We start from the raw sequence: 15,783 nt of genomic DNA, 5'->3' as shown, positions 1-15,783 counted from the left end.
AGGCCGAAAAGAAGCATGCGACAGGGGAGCTGACCCTGGGAGTACGGTTTGGTGACGTGACTGATCTGTTCATCTGTTGATCTGTTGATCTGTCGTGCTCTCGGGGCAGAGCAGCAGTCCGCTACCTACTCTATACACGTCTATTCATCATGGGCATTCCATACTCACGAGAAATCAATGCAGCATTCGAACAGGTAACGCCGCTCGTGGCCGCGGGCTTTGAAGTCCTGACAACCACCAAGGACATTGCGATTTTGTTGGCATGCATCCAAGTCCTGACCGTTGCTTTACTGTTTTTGATCCTCTTGGCCATACTCGGCGTCCTCCTGAGCGTGAACCCGGACCTGGCGAAGGAACGGCAGCAGCTAGTCACGCCCGCCATGCAATGGCTGGCCAGTTGGGTCTTGTCCTATGGCAGGATAGCCAAATGGTTGTTGAACATCCTTCTCCTTGCGATCCTGGTCGGCTATGGCATGTTCCTCTGGCGGGGCTATTTCGCCGGACTTACACTGCCCAAGTCGGATGATGAAGCATCTGATCAGGAGCCCACGCAGGGCAGTAAAGACAAGGACGATGCATAAGTTCCGAAAAAGGGTGATGATGAGAAGGAGAAGGAGAAGAAGCAGTTGGTCTCATGAGCCGCCATCTGCGGTGAGTGGCTTCCCGTCTCGCAGCATCTGGGGCGAAACGAGAGAAGACTGACATCCTCAAGAAGGTCTTTGCGCTCCTGACTGGAGCAAACTCACTCGAATCTGCTTCTTTTTGCACTTTCCAAAGCCTTTCATCTCATATGCGATCGAACCACGACGGTCGCAACCTCGTGGGATTTCTAGGAAATGGAGGGCCAGCTCCGCATAATTTGAACGTTTCCATTTGAAGGAACAGTTGCAGCTTGTCGCTGGAGATACAAGAATGAAAACGGGTTGAACCCCGACTTCCCTGCATAGACCAGCAACCAAACAAATCAACCTAGGTATATTTAACATTCTAAAAGCGGCGGCAATATACATGATCATATGTCGAGGCGATAAGCTTATCTCCACGTGATGCGAGCCAGATTTTCGAAGCTCACGCCTGGAATCGATCCAACAACCCAACTTCATTATTGTACGTAGTTGTGTAGAAGTTCTGTTGGTGGTGCTGCTGCAAGACAAAGCCTTTGACCTCCTTGAGTTGTCCATCCCTCTTGTCTACCTCAGCGTCCGGACGGCCAAGGTTTCTATCCACCCACCATGGCATTGGTGAGGCGGTAGCCATTGCCAGCCCAACATGACACCAACTGTCGGCCGTGGCAGTTCTGCCAACATCTCCCGCGTCTATTTTGGGCTGCGGCGACTTTCTTTGCCTCGTACGACTCCGAGAATGCCTTATGATTGAACGAAAAATAGCTGACATCATGAAGCACAAGAGTTCCAAAGACGCTGCCGCCGATCCAGCGGTGTTGACGACGGTCTGCGCAGAGCAGAGCCACATATAGTCAGCACAGGACACCACTCTTCGTATCCCTGTCTGAAGACGCCCGCGTCAACCGTTGGTGGGAGAAGATCCTACGGCACCTCTCCACCACAGCAGTCAGGAACAGCTAAGAGGACCGCCGAACTCGATTCCGAACTTGAATCGAGCACTTCTCAACCAGGAGACCTGTCTGATGCGGTCAGACGGCTGATGCGCCACGTGCCCTATCCAGTGGCCGTCATCACTGCAACCGACCTAAGTCACAGTCCCGAGGGGGGTCCTGAAGGATGGCGTGGAGCAACGGTATCATCTTTCAACACTGTCGCTTTGCTTCCTCGACCGGTAGTCTCGTTCAATATCAAAAAGATCTCCTCCACCTTCGACGCCATCCGCAGCTCCGGCCACTTCTATGTCCACCTCCTCTCCGAAGACGCCGACGAGGCACACAAGATAGCCTCCAAATTCACCAAGGGAAACGCCAGCTACCCATTCCATGATGACAGCGGCGAGCTGGAGAGCTTCGCGCTCGTCAGCGACGTCCGGCCGGATCTGAAGAGGATGCCCCCTATCCTCCATTTCGAGAAGGAATCCGGCGATCTGGTGGTCCCGTTTCGACTGCATTGCCGGTTCCTGCAGGACAAGCTGGTCGAGATAGGAGACCATGTCGTCTTGTTCGGCGAAGTGGATCATGTTTTCCACGATGTCGGCGCATTCTATGATCAGTCTTCCGACACGCCGATTTCTTGTCTGGTGTATGTCGACGGCTCTTACTGTCGGGTCGCTGTGAAATCCAAGATGTCTCGAACTTGAGGATTTTGTGGCAAGCAGCGAGATTGGCGCAGGGACGCTTTCACTATGCCCTGGTGGTTAAGGGTGACACCACCTCGAGATTAGGCCCATTGTATATAACTTCCACCAATGTACAAGAATCTGGATATCCTCTTGCATAACTCCTCTACAACAACAGACTCAAAGCTTTCAACATTTCTGCTCCCTGCCCAGCCTCGGAAGACATGCTCTCCGCTACATGACCTCGAATGGTCGAGCCTGATCGAAGTTACTCTGTATTCTGTACTACAACAACCTGTAGGTGACCAACGGCACTAAACCCAATTAGGCAGGATATAAAAGTGCTGTTCCACCTCGAGCTTCATGTATTGCTGTTCTTATATTGACAACAACATCCGCTTCCACTACCCAATTCAACATTCCACGCAAGCAGCTGACGCTCCCTCACAGCTGCAACGAGTCAACTATTACTACCCGGTCCCGGCAATGCCTGCCAGTCTACCCCGAACGACCAGCCGCCTCTTGATTTGCGCACAGTGTCGAAAAGCCCTGTTGAACCCGTCGAAACGAAGGCGATTCGCAACCGGCATCTCGTCCACGCCCGAGATCTACGATGTCGTAACAGTCGGTGGCGGACCAGCTGGGCTGGCGCTCCTCGCTGCTCTGAGTACGTTCGTCGTTTGCAGCTTATTCTCCCCCGCCCGAGCGATTGATCCATCAACGGGCATATGAGCTGACCACACCTCACAGAATCATCACCAATCACATCTCACTTGAAAACAGCATTGATCGAGACGCAGGATCTGTCCAGAACTCGCCACTGGAGCCTGCCTGACGATCAATATTCGAACCGCGCCAGCAGCCTGACGCCGTCGTCGGTCTCGTTCCTCGAGGAGACCGGGGGGTGGCGACACGTCGACCAGACGCGCGTGCAAGCGTACGACGAGATGCAAGTCTGGGACGCGTCCAACGACGCGACGCTGCAATTCGACTGGCGCGCCGACGCGCAGCGCTACAACGCTCCGCCGCAGACCGTGGCGACCATGACCGAGAACGCCAATTTGACCAAAGGTCTGCTTGAGCTGATCGCCGAGCTCGGCGCCGAAACGGCTCTGTTCTCCAGCACGAACGTGGCGCGCATCACCTTGGGCGAAGACGATCCTGAGGGCCTCAACCTATCGATGTGGCCTGTTCTCCATCTCGAATCGAAATCCAAATCCGAATCCGAATCCGCCAGCTCGCAGGGGAAAGGGACTTTTTCGGCCACCACGATCGCAGCACGGCTCCTTGTCGGCGCCGATGGATTCAACTCGCCCGTCCGCGCTTTCGCAGGAATCGAGTCGCACGGATGGGACTACCAGCGCCACGGCGTCGTAGCGACTCTATCGGTCCAACCTGTCGACGGTAGCAACAACTCCGACAGTAACAGCAACAGCAACATCGACGCCTCTTTCGACCTATTCTCCGACGACCCCCTCCCCAACCGCGCAACAGCGTACCAACGGTTCCTGCCACAGTTGGGCGGTCCGATCGCGATTCTTCCACTGCCCAACAACCGCGCCTCACTCGTGTGGTCCACGACGCCGCGGCACGCGACATACCTCAAATCCCTCTCTCCACTAGGCCAGGTGTCGATGATCAATGCAGCTCTGCGTCTCTCGCAGCCTGATATAAGCTACTTATTCACCCTGCCACCGACAGCTCCTGAAGAACACGATGCAGAACTCCGCTGGCGTCTGCAACATACTTCCGCGCCACCCGTTGCACGACAGCCGCCGATCGTCACGAGCGTGCAGGAGGGCTCGTTGGCCTCGTTCCCACTGCGCTTCCGCCACGCCGCGAGTCTGGTGAGTCCGCGGGTCGCGCTGGTCGGGGATGCCGCGCACACCGTCCACCCGCTTGCCGGACAGGGGTTGAATCTGGGATTGGCTGATGCGCGGGCTCTCGCGGCGATGGTCGCGTATGCTGTGGAGCATGGGATGGATCTGGGCGATCCGTTGGCTTTGGAGAGGTATGCTGCCGATCGGTTTGGGAAGGGGCTTTTGATGGCTGGTGGGGTCGATGCGCTGAATTCGTTGTATCAGATCGGTGGTGGTGGGGACGGGATCTTGTCTAGTCTTCTGGGTCGGGCTAGGGGGTTGGGCATGCAGTTTGTCGATTCTGGGTTGGTGCCGGGGTTGAAGGGGTTGATTATGAAACAGGCAGGTTGATGCCTAGATTGGAGGATGGTAATGAAAGAGGAAAACTACAGAGAAAGCAAAACGGAAAACGGAAGGAATCTGTGTCAACAGGGGTAAAGGAGGGTGCTTTCTAAACGGGAAGCTGAAACCTTGACCGGCGTAGTAATCTTCTGACGCCTGAAACTGTGTATATCTACTAGGTGCTGCCGCTTCCTCTCTCGCCTGGAATGAACAACGTCAATATAATGTGAGGTAACGGTCATTGATTGCTTTTTCGTCGTCTGGAGAAGAGTCGGTCGGTTATGCTCGGTCGTCCAGGGCATTTAACTAAACAACTGTCCAACACCGGGTCTGATACATATCTGGGAGCTGGTGCTTGATCTGGTAGCCAGAAGATGTTGTTCATATCCCTCGTCGTCTTCATCCGTCAAGTTAGGGTGCGAGTCGATCCAAGTCATGTCATGTATGTCAGCCATCTCCCAGTCCCCAGGGACCAAGCTCGACTCTCTCGTCGGTAAAGATCTCCACCGCCAGAACTTCATCTCTAGAGCACTCTTCCGGGTCGTGCCCCCCTTGCGGCAGTCGCTCCAGGACCAGCCACAACCCACCAGTCCCAGGCCCGCCCATGGAAGGCTGCAAATCGACATCCTCCACTCTCAAACCTGAGGCCACAGTGGCGAACTCGTCGTGGTCGCCCTCACTGCTCGCAATGATGTTTTTGTACGGGCCTTGACCTTGTTCCAAGGTCATCTTGAATAAAGAGTTGTGCGCTGCCGCAGCACTGCCACCGCGGCTACCAGTGTTATGGCGCGCGACAAAAGTCATCCGGCTCATCCTCGACACCATCAAAGGCGCTAGAAGTCGATTCGCGCCATTGCTGAAGACAGCTGGAGAGCTTTTCACGCTCAGCCGCCCGCTTCCGTCCGCGGGAAGCTGGGTGAATGAAGCCCGCGAGTCTGACGATGAGGATGAGTACAGACCAAGGCTGAAATTGGCGTACTGGTGACGGTCGAATGTCGAGCATATCACCGTGTAGGTGCCACGCTCGAGTTCTGTCTCGACCACAGCGCTTACTCGACGGTAGTCGCCTGAATGTGCAAGCACGTCTCGGGGCCGTAGACGGGTGATCCTGGAACCATCGCTGTAGACAACCAAGATTTTGACATGGATATCAGCCTCAGCGGACTTGTCTCCGACTTGCTCGGCAACACGAAGGACTAACGCGATCTTTTGTGGTGCGTTGAGAGAGAATCGGAACTGAGGATTAGAGAGATAGTCTGGCGAATCTGAATTGCCTCCAGCGTTTGTCCTCGTCCAGGCTGACTGTAGGCTGTGCTTTTGCGAGTATCTGAGCTGAGCGTCAGACAACACGACGGGGCTCTTGGAGAAGGCTGAGATGGTGAAGTTTAGCTTTCCAGCCGGCAGATCTTGAGCGACAACCACTGCGGTGTAGATGGCCCGGGCAGTGGCCTTGAACCTCAGTAACGTATTTGGGGAATCCACAAATGGTCCACGCAGCTTCGCACCTTCGCTGGAGACCACCCTGTGCCCGTCGCGAGAATACAAGTATAGACTTATATACCCGTTCTTTCCGGCAGTTGCTTGGCTATAATCTCCCGTCCGAAAGTGGCGATTCACTAGTAACCACAGCTCGCCGTCAGCAGAGGTCGTGACGGCGAATTGTGGGTTGTCGACCAGGATACTGTCCATCGATCCGGACTGACGGGCTTGTTGCCACGAAAAGTGAAGGTCTTCCCGGTGCGAGAACAGACCAGGGTTCCAATTGATGTACATGTTTTCGAAGTACTGCAACACATTGTTAAAATCCATCCAGAAGGTACCTGGCATCATTCCGTTGCTTCCAGTTGTGGTATCGTCAGCATCATCGCCATCTCGATTCGGCCTCCTTCTCGCTGCGCCTCGCCACACATCACCATCAGCCCACGGGTTCTTGACCAGCATTTCCCTTGTGGCACCTTCTGAAGTCAAGTCAAGAATCGCATAGTCGTGTTCTGCTGCAAGTCCCAAATGCTTCTGCTCACGCCGGGGTACTTTCCCGGTTCCAATTGTGATTAAGACATCGCCATTCCGAAAATTCGTGACGATTTCTTCCCAAAGATGGTCCGCTTCGACGCCCTCATCGTGGAGAAAGATTTGCTGCGGTATCCATCCGGTCAGTACTGCAAGGTCCGTACCAGAATTGCTTCCGGGAAAGTCGTAACCGCCTCGCACTTTCAAATAGGCCTTTTCAACCAACGCCGGCCAAAGTAGCCCTGGGTGACGGCGGTCGATGACGTGAAGCACTCTCGAAGTCTTGGATGTAGGGAGATAATCGTCGATCTCGACCCGTCTCCAGCAGCCATTGAAATACAGCTTGAGAACGTACTTTCCATTGGGTGAGAGGGAGATGCGGTCGTTTTCGTAGTCATACGGATGCACGATTGAACGAAGAATCTGAGCACGTGTCAATAAGACACACGTTAGTCAAAGTTGAGCCTACCTTTGGGTGACCACGTTCTACTCTGGACGTGGCTGCGCATAAGCTTGCAACCACTGAACAGTCCGATGTCATGTCCTGGACAAGATCCATCGCCTCGGTCAAGTGCATTATGGCTTTGCTAGATGACATTTGCTCTTTTCCATTGACTGTAAGATGAGACAGGGCTTCATGTGGCCGCTTCCAGCCGTCGAACGACCCTAGTTGCGTCGAAGACAGAGGAAGAGGAGTGGAATCAACGAAAGGCTGTCCGCCATCTTCCAGCTGGAATTCATCAAGAGAAGGGGCGCTAGTCCATGGCTTGAAGACGAAGCCGTGTAGTTTGGCGCCTTCTAGGAGAATGATATTCTCTCTTGTTGTGAGTTTGCGAGATGGCGCGGGAGCTTTGAGGGTCCCGATCGACCGTTCTTTTCGTTCTGGGGAAGTAATGGCATCTTGACTTGATTTGAGCCGCTCCGCCTGTGCTAAGAGTTGCTTACACTTTGCATCGATTCTCTTTCGATCGGCAGGCTTGTCGGCGAGGCGGAGGGCTTGAAGGTACAGCTCGGCACTTTTGATGGTGGCTTCGAGGGCGGCATTGCTGGTGGAATTGCGAGGTATTGTCTGCTCGACCGAAAGTGCCTGGATCTCCAACCTCGACCGCTTCTGCTCCATTGCAGTGGACGCGCAGCGATGGAGCAAAGCACCTCTAGTAATGGTTGTCGACCGAAGTACAAGGGTACGTAGTATACGAGAGAAATCACTCTATATTGGCCGTATGATCCGCCGTCTGCATCCCGCAGCGCATGCTCCGCGGTAATCTTTCCCGCGGGCCAAATGTCGGTGTCGGCAACCAGCCGGGGTTCCACCGCCACCGCCAGGGTTCAGCCTCCCCCAAACTTGGAGGTTGGCCCGGACCAAGAGGGATGGAATGGCCACAACCTCGGCATCTGCGTGTCCAACTGCACACGGGAGCCATTCGCTAATGAGATCCTCCCCGTGCGCAACTCCCCGGCCTCTGCAGCATTGGGGGACATGAGAATCAATCTCGTCAATGATCCCTCCATCATGAGTATCTTCTCCTAGCCTTATACCTGCTCTCACGTACCTACATAGGTAGCTATCCATTTCCTCTCACTACACTACCAATCTACCCTCGCCTAAGCCTTCAGACCTGCCGACCACATTGCCCGTCTCCCTAATTCCTCCGCCATCTTTCTCCGCAGTCGACTATCGCAGTGCTTGCTGCCGGTTTCACACAGGCCGGTGTCTCGCTACGTCACTACTTCTCCTGTACACCAAAAGCACTTAGAGCTTGTTTCAGAGGACGATATCGTGGCGTCTGCCTCAGCGCAGCTGTGAGACTCGATCGCCGGTGAACATGTCGAAGCCTTCAGATCTGGCGCCATGGGAGAGTGCCGTCGCAGGTGCCGCAGGTGCCGTGCTGGCCAATGCCTTAGTATATCCACTCGACATGTACGAACATCTGAAAGTTGTGGGAAGAAGGTCTCTTGACTGATTTGATTACAGTGTTAAGACGAGATTACAAGTCCAGATCAAGAAGCGGGACCAACCCGTGCAGCACACCGCCGAACAGCATCACTACGAATCAACCTTGGACGCCATTAAAAAGATAGTAGAACACGAGGGTATTCAGGGTCTGTATTCGGGTTTCCACGGGGCACTTCTCGGCGTGGCCTCGACGAACTTTGCATACTTCTACTGGTATTCGGTGGTGCGAGGCCTGTACACCAAATACGAAACGATCGCCGGCCAGCACCCGGGCACGGCAGTCGAGCTAGGGTTGGGAGCTGTGGCTGGAGCCGTTGCACAGATATTCACCATCCCCGTCGCAGTCATCACCACACGACAGCAAACACAGCCAAAAGGCCACAAGAAGGGCTTCTGGGAAACAGGAAAAGAGGTGGTTCATAGCGATGACGGCTTGAGCGGACTGTGGAGAGGACTGAAGGCCTCGCTTGTGCTGTGTGTCAACCCAGCAATTACTTATGGCGCTTACCAGCGCTTGAAAGACATTTTGTATCCAGGAAGGGAAAGATTACGTCCTTGGGAGGCTTTCCGTGAGTTTATCTCTGGCAATGACTTTGGTTCCAAACCTTCACTAACAATCCATCAGTTCTCGGAGCCCTCTCCAAGTCCATAGCCACCATGACTACCCAACCCTTAATTGTCGCAAAGGTTGGTCTTCAATCACGGCCTCCGCCAGCTCGCGAAGGGAAACCCTTCAAAAGCTTTGGGGAGGTTATGGCCTACATCATCGAGCATGAAGGGCCACTTGCTCTGTTCAAGGGGATAGGGCCTCAACTAGTCAAGGGCTTGTTGGTACAAGGTTTTCTCATGATGACCAAGGAAAGAGTCGAGATTCTTTTCATACTCCTTTTCGCTTATATGCGGACGGTCAAGGAGAAGAAATTGAAGGCTGTTGCGGAGAAAGTGAAAGCAAACACGGCGCCGTTGGCCGACGGCCTGAAGAGCAGGGCCATGCCCGTCGCAGAGAACGTGCTGGAAAAGGCCAAAGCTGCCATTCCCGCCAGTGTGAAATGAGTGGCGGGCTTCTCAAAACACCTATTGTCCTCCGTGGGGACGAGACGAGCTACCAGGTGCCGTTTTTCATGAAGCAGAGCTAACATCAGATGGGCTGTGTCGAAGGATTGGGGTTTGGCTGACGTTGTGTAGCAGAGAGTAGCTGCTACGGGCAGGAATCTATCAGCATCATCTCAGGCGTAAGGGAGCCTATCATGGCTCACTCGATTTATTCAGGACACAGGGTGCATTTTAGTTTCGCCTGGTGGAATATAGCTTTATATCCTCCTGGTCTATCCCGTTGGCACGCTCGCGTTCCGTCGATTGCGACATTTGCGGCAGAGTGATGCCCAACGTAGAGTAGACAGTACAGCGATGTATCATTCAAGTCTCTACATCTCCAAGCCATTGGGAAGGGCCTCGACGTTCATCGATTGCGCTTCCTGGACCACCCTGCACATAATTAGCATCGAATCATTCGCCTGGGACCAGATCCATGAGTAGAGGGGGGCCGCATACCAGTCTGGCCACGCCGCCATTCGACCGCCAACGCCGCAGACTCGGGCGAGGTCTTCCGGAAAAGGGCGATAAAGCCGCCACCAAACGTGCGCTCGCCCACTAGGGGACGGCATACCATGACTGGCTCGTCCTGCTGTTCATCTGATAAGGGGATCGTGGTGTTGTCGACCGAGTCTTGCGCAAGCGTAATGTCACCGTCTCCCACTTCAGCAGCGGGAGGCTTCTCGGTGCCTAACTCGGAATCGATGTTGGACGAAGGCACCATGGATTTGGGAGCACTTTTAGGCCGTCGTGGCATAACCATCCTCACATCCCACCGGCGGCCGCTGCTAATACCTTCTCCCAATTCCAGGACCTTCTCCATGGTCAACGGAAGCGATCCTTCCTCGATCACTCGAGCACAGTCCCCAATCTGGGTGACAGATGGCACGAAGACCACCAGTTTCGCCCCTTCGCGCATGGCAGGATGGACATGTTGGAGCTGCTTATGCACGCCAGGCATGTCAAGCAAGACATAGTCAAGGAACCTGTCTTCGGTTCTCGCCAAGGGGTTCCAGTCACGAGTGCGCCTCAACTTCAACTGCTCTTCGATCCATTCTTTCACGTCTCCGGCGTAGAAATCAATGTGAGGCCAATATAGCGCCTGGCGGAAACCTCGCACGATCTTTTCCGCATGATATCTGTTCGCGACGACCTTCTCCACCGTATGCAGGACGGCGCGCCGCTTCTCTTTCCATTGATTCCAGGCTTCAACAAGGGTGTTTTGTATGTCTCGTTTGTCGGCCAGTTCCGCACGCTCAGGATCAACTGGTCGAAGCTGGGGCATTTCGATGTTTGGGGGAGGAGGATTTGCTGCCGCTATCGCTCGTGCAACGTGGAGTGTGAGGCTCCCATGCCCTGTACCTGCTTCTAGGATCTCCAGCCGCTGCGAGGAAGCATCCCTCTCAAAAGGGATCGGATGTATGTCCAGTTGAGACACGATTGTAGAGGCGTAGTTCGAATAAACCTTGGTTCAGTAAGCCGTTGCCCGCCTAAACAGCGTCCAGCTTCGAGCTCACCGGCGTCACGAGTCTCGGAGTAAGTGAGACGTATTGTTCCAGGGACGGATATTCGACCTTGTACAGGCCGCCCTTCGCTGAGCGGACATAAGAGGGCGAAGTTGGATTGCCGATAACGTCGTTGTGCGGGAGTGCTCCATGTTGGAATTCGGATTTCGTGTTCCGTTGTAGAGGAGCCGTCAATCGCAACCCGTCCACAAGCACTCTATCGCCCTCTTGGGAAAGTCAGAGGGAACCCCAACTACCAAAACGAAAGGAGAGGGAGACATACCCGCAAACCGCGTCAAGTCCTTCGCAGCAACTTGAGTCAGAACATCCTTGGTATATCGACCTTTCGAGAAACCGAAAGTCCTTCTCAGATACTGAAGAACTCCGGACATCCCACAACCGCACCCAAGCACTCACAGGCCTCTGTTCTTCCGCTGCTGAAGAGACTACCTGGTGTCCATCATAAGCATGGTTCATGGTTCCTGAACCACGATCCCGAACATTTTTAGGCGCGCTGGCAGAATACGGAAAGTCAGCCGAAACCCCAGATTTCTTGAACAGGGTTGCGGCAACATCTTGAAGATCACGGTAGAGACAGAATCGAAAGGTGGTAGAGTCGTGTAACACACTCTTTGTGACTGCACACATCCGACACCGCTTCCAGAAGCTCTGCTCGGATGACTCTTCGATACTAGTACATCGTTGCTGTTGACAGGCGTGCGCCTTTTACAGAGTCCACGCCCAGGGCGTGGTCTCATCCACATGCTAGCATGACCCGAAGACTTGTATGAGAAGGCCGCCCTCTTCACCCGTCTCATATTGCTAACCCATACTCCTAGGTGCGCACTGGTATTCAGCTTGGTGTATTACTATCAATAGTGCTATTCGTCGTTTTCTTCCTTGACAATCGATATCGAGTCCTTCCCAGCGCCATTCACAATCATCTGCCTGCGCATCATCCCGGGTTTATGGTCACGGATGTGACTGTCGTGACCTGCTCGTCGATCAACCCTTTCAGTCGTTGCGCGATCGACTCGGAACATTGGCACCGGATCGATAAAGATCTGTATCTTGGGAGTGGTTATGTATCGAAAGCGTACCTCCATGTCGAGAGAAAACGGGAAGATGATCTGAAGCCGCATGAAGAGGTAGTCCACGACATCAAGATCGGCCGCCTACAACCACCTACTATCGATCCTTTGTCAAAAAACGAGAGATGGGAGTCGCGGCCGGCGGGACTCTGGATTAAAAAGTCGCCAAAGAGCAACGACCCGAGTAAAGTGGTGACCGGAGTCGACGTCCTGTTCGGGGCAGACGCGGTTGATCCACGGTCGAACTGGAGAGTGCAGGATCTCGGCCTCTTCATCGACGCGGAGGCAGATACACCCGAGCCACGGCTCACCGTTAGGAAAGGACCGGCACTACAGAAATTTGAGAAGCCGGTGCCTCGAATCCGAAAAGATGGTAAATTCAAGATTATGCAAGCAGCGGATCTGCACCTTTCGACGGGTCTGGGCAAATGTCGAGACGCTTTGCCCGAAGGACGAAAGTGCGAAGCCGATCCCCGCACGCTCGAGTTCATCGAGAGGATGATTGATGAAGAGAGCCCGGACTTTATCGTGCTGACGGGGGACCAAGTCAATGGCGAGACGGCACCGGATGCGCAGACGGCCATCTTCAAATACTCGGAGATGTTTGCCCGACACAAGATACCTTACGCAGGGATATTCGGCAACCACGACGACGAAGGCAACCTTGACCGCGCGGGATCGATGGCTATTATGGACGGCCTCCCCTATTCCCTTTCCACGGCTGGACCTGAAGATGTCGAAGGAGTCGGCAACTATGTCGTGGAGATTCTCGGTCGTGGCTCGACCGCCCACTCCGCCCTGACTCTATACATGCTCGACACACACTCGTACTCGCCCGACGAACGCCAATACCACGGCTACGACTGGCTGAAGCAATCCCAGATCGACTGGTTCAAATCCACCTCACAGTCGCTGAAGCGCAAGCACAAAGAATACACCCATATCCATATGGATCTGGCGTTCATCCACATTCCGCTTCCGGAATACCGCAATCCCGACCAGCTACCGTGGGTGGGCAACTGGACCGAACCGCCAACAGCTCCAGCTTACAATTCGAACTTCAAAGATGCGCTCGTCGAGGAAGGCGTCGTCGCAGTTTCTTGTGGTCACGATCACGTCAACGATTACTGTCTCCCCGCGCTGGACAAAGAGAAGAAGCAGCCGGCACTGTGGATGTGCTATGGCGGCGGCGCCGGCTTCGGCGGATACGGTGGCTACTACGGCTATCATCGGCGGGTGCGGTTTTTCGACTTTGACATGAACGAAGGCCGCATCGCGACATGGAAACGGCTCGAGTGGGGTGACACTGAGAAGCGGATCGATGAACACATCATCGTCGATGGAGGGAAGGTTGTTGTTGACGTGTAACGTGGCGCTGGCGCTGTTCTTTTCAAGTGACCTGGCTACGGGCTCTACGATAGCATACATGAGGTCCCTTCGCATGGCGTTCGGCGTCGGTTGGGCTGAACACGGTCCTGGTGTAACTCCCGTTCTTTGGATGGTGCGACGTACGCGATATAGTACGAGGCAGAGAAGAAAACACGTACGGGTAGACGGCTGAACTGGGCAATGATACCCATTCCTCCCAATTGTAACCAACCATGTATACATCAGCCTTGGTCAAGTCATTGCATGGGACTTTGCTTCCATTGTCTAAAGTATTGTGGTTGGTGCCCAATCACCACCATTTCTCGCAGAGGACCTTGTTCCCATCCATTCCTGGTGTCTGTTTCAACAACGCGACAAACTCGTCCGTCATCGTCGGCAACCCACACACGTAGACGAAGCTTTTCCCTCGCCCGTTCTCTGGGCCGATGGCATCAAACAAGTCATCATGATTGATCCTCCTGTAGCAGGTGGCCATATTCCCTCCATGCTCGTCCTCTTTTGCGTGGCCCTCACCCGTCTCAAAGAAAGTGTACTTGTAGTTCACATCTTGATTGCCGCTCCAATGCTGCGCAATATCCTTCAGTCTTCGTTCAAACAACACCTCTTCTGTACCACCCTGTTTGTTCTTCTCCCGTCTGGAAGAGTACAACACCCTCACAGTCCGAGGCATTCCATCAGGTGTATTTGTCACGCCCGTATCATGCATGGCAGAAACCATGCTCATGATCGGGTTGATGCCCACTCCTCCCGCAATCAAGACTAGCCTGTCCAGTCGGCCATGCTGCTCCCTTCCCAAAGTCTGAGGCGGGTAGACGAAATTCCCACCGACCTTGAAGGAGACCGCGGAATCGAGTATTTCTCGTGGCGACCGCCAGAGGTACGCCGCCGGCGGGTTCGTGGGAGAAGACTGGATGGCTAGCTCAATATGAGGATCTTCTTGCGACTGCGAAGAAGCTTGGGGCGGCGAGGTTATTGTAAAGCCGCCGACGACATCAATGTTGGGGATATACAGGTCTACATATTGACCTGGGAGGTGGCGTAAGGGCCGCTACTAGATTTGTCTGCGAGTGAGCCACAATGGTACAAGAAGTATGGATGACTCTCCAAGAACTGGCGACCAAAGATCAATGGTTCATTCGTAATGGGCAATGTCTCGCGAGTAAGCAGGCAGGTCTTGCTCTCCGCGAGGCTGGGAGGTTCGTGAAAGAAGCTTGCTAGAGAGGCAGACAAGGACCCCGATAAAGACCAAGGAAACCCCTTCTGGCGGCAGGCTGGTTTGTTGACCTCCTGAAAGACTCTCGTGAAGTCCAAACATCGACTTAAACCCATTCATGAGTAGTAAGAAATAATACATACCCCATCTTTCGGGAGACTCAGTCTCAATACACGTATCTTTGAATTCACCTGGTCTATCCTACTCAGCCGAGCAGTCCAGACACCTTCCTGTCTAGGATCCTCAGCAGTCCTGATGATATGTGGGATCGAGTCTATTAAGGTTGCCATCTTTCTGGAGTTCCTGGATGACAGGCGGAGTTTCGGGATACGTTGGATGGAGAGGTGTGGATGAGTCGAAACGCTGTGAGAGATGTAGGTTCGACAGAGGGCCAATGTCTTCATTGTTTCATGGTCAAGAACGGAGAAATTCTGGTAGCGGTGTACACACACCTCATGACTGTTCGCACTTTTGGGCAATAAGTAGCCTCCATTCCTGGATGGTGGGAGCGACAGATCTCGAAAGTCAATTGATAAACTCTATGATGCTTGGCTGCGGTATACAACACCCCACCAAGCACATGGATAGGACGGTGTTCACGAAGGGCCACTCAAAGGAACCAGAAGTGCCTAACTCGGCTAGAGTAACATATGTACCTGATGTTCTCCTAGTCCTCTCCTTGAGCATCACGCATGATTGGTATAGGCGATGCAGGTGCGCAGAAGCTGCTAATCTACCTGCGCTTACACACTTTGCATAGAACACAATAGTGCGACTTCGATTCTCACAGCCTCACAGGCATACACCGCTGCCACAGAACCTCACAATCGACTCTTCTTATTGTTCCCTCTGTCTTTGCTATTAGATTCATCTGCCAGGTAGGTACCCACCCGCACCAAGGCACCGACCGATACGAGGCGATGAATATTGCCAATTGAGCACCCGAGCTCCTGCCTAGGGCCAACCTCTTCTGCAAGATATTCAAGACTCTTCTCGACCAACATGAAAGGCACCGAGGTTGATTTAAGGGCTGGCTAGGCTGACAGTCAGGAAGTATCCCAAGGACATGGCGTGGTGAGGT

General features: G+C 53.9%; 8 protein-coding genes across 8 annotated transcripts; 5 read left to right on the top strand and 3 right to left on the bottom strand.

Annotated features, from left to right (window-relative positions):
• Positions 1-149: 149 nt before the first annotated feature.
• Positions 150-581, top strand: A1O1_05431 (uncharacterized protein; the record flags this gene model as incomplete). The annotated part of the gene is made up of 1 exon (XM_007726317.1): positions 150-581. One exon carries the CDS (start codon positions 150-152, stop codon positions 579-581), a length of 432 nt encoding a protein of 143 aa, XP_007724507.1.
• Positions 582-1,396: 815 nt separating this feature from the next.
• On the top strand, positions 1,397-2,265 carry A1O1_05430 (uncharacterized protein; the record flags this gene model as incomplete). Its single annotated transcript, XM_007726316.1, has 2 exons — positions 1,397-1,450; positions 1,516-2,265. The coding sequence occupies 2 exons, from the start codon at positions 1,397-1,399 to the stop codon at positions 2,263-2,265; spliced, it is 804 nt and encodes a 267-aa protein (XP_007724506.1).
• A 465-nt stretch (positions 2,266-2,730) lies between these two features.
• A1O1_05429 (uncharacterized protein) lies at positions 2,731-4,454 on the top strand (the record flags this gene model as incomplete). The annotated part of the gene is made up of 2 exons (XM_007726315.1): positions 2,731-2,911; positions 2,995-4,454. The coding sequence occupies 2 exons, from the start codon at positions 2,731-2,733 to the stop codon at positions 4,452-4,454; spliced, it is 1,641 nt and encodes a 546-aa protein (XP_007724505.1).
• A 438-nt stretch (positions 4,455-4,892) lies between these two features.
• Positions 4,893-7,575, bottom strand: A1O1_05428 (uncharacterized protein; the record flags this gene model as incomplete). The annotated part of the gene is made up of 2 exons (XM_007726314.1): positions 4,893-6,878; positions 6,925-7,575. The coding sequence occupies 2 exons, from the start codon at positions 7,573-7,575 to the stop codon at positions 4,893-4,895; spliced, it is 2,637 nt and encodes an 878-aa protein (XP_007724504.1).
• A 706-nt stretch (positions 7,576-8,281) lies between these two features.
• On the top strand, positions 8,282-9,465 carry A1O1_05427 (uncharacterized protein; the record flags this gene model as incomplete). Its single annotated transcript, XM_007726313.1, has 3 exons — positions 8,282-8,376; positions 8,431-8,981; positions 9,038-9,465. 3 exons carry the CDS (start codon positions 8,282-8,284, stop codon positions 9,463-9,465), a joined length of 1,074 nt encoding a protein of 357 aa, XP_007724503.1.
• A 442-nt stretch (positions 9,466-9,907) lies between these two features.
• Positions 9,908-11,401, bottom strand: A1O1_05426 (uncharacterized protein; the record flags this gene model as incomplete). The annotated part of the gene is made up of 3 exons (XM_007726312.1): positions 9,908-10,969; positions 11,022-11,236; positions 11,293-11,401. The coding sequence occupies 3 exons, from the start codon at positions 11,399-11,401 to the stop codon at positions 9,908-9,910; spliced, it is 1,386 nt and encodes a 461-aa protein (XP_007724502.1).
• A 378-nt stretch (positions 11,402-11,779) lies between these two features.
• On the top strand, positions 11,780-13,468 carry A1O1_05425 (uncharacterized protein; the record flags this gene model as incomplete). Its single annotated transcript, XM_007726311.1, has 2 exons — positions 11,780-11,794; positions 11,849-13,468. The coding sequence occupies 2 exons, from the start codon at positions 11,780-11,782 to the stop codon at positions 13,466-13,468; spliced, it is 1,635 nt and encodes a 544-aa protein (XP_007724501.1).
• Positions 13,469-13,778: 310 nt separating this feature from the next.
• Positions 13,779-14,992, bottom strand: A1O1_05424 (uncharacterized protein; the record flags this gene model as incomplete). The annotated part of the gene is made up of 2 exons (XM_007726310.1): positions 13,779-14,537; positions 14,846-14,992. The coding sequence occupies 2 exons, from the start codon at positions 14,990-14,992 to the stop codon at positions 13,779-13,781; spliced, it is 906 nt and encodes a 301-aa protein (XP_007724500.1).
• Positions 14,993-15,783: the final 791 nt, after the last annotated feature.

Source organism: Capronia coronata (genome assembly GCF_000585585.1).
Source record: "Capronia coronata CBS 617.96 chromosome Unknown acBCG-supercont1.4, whole genome shotgun sequence".
Lineage (NCBI taxonomy): Eukaryota > Fungi > Ascomycota > Eurotiomycetes > Chaetothyriales > Herpotrichiellaceae > Capronia > Capronia coronata.
Note: the sequence above shows the minus strand (reverse complement) of the source record. Positions and strands in the feature narration are given on the sequence as shown.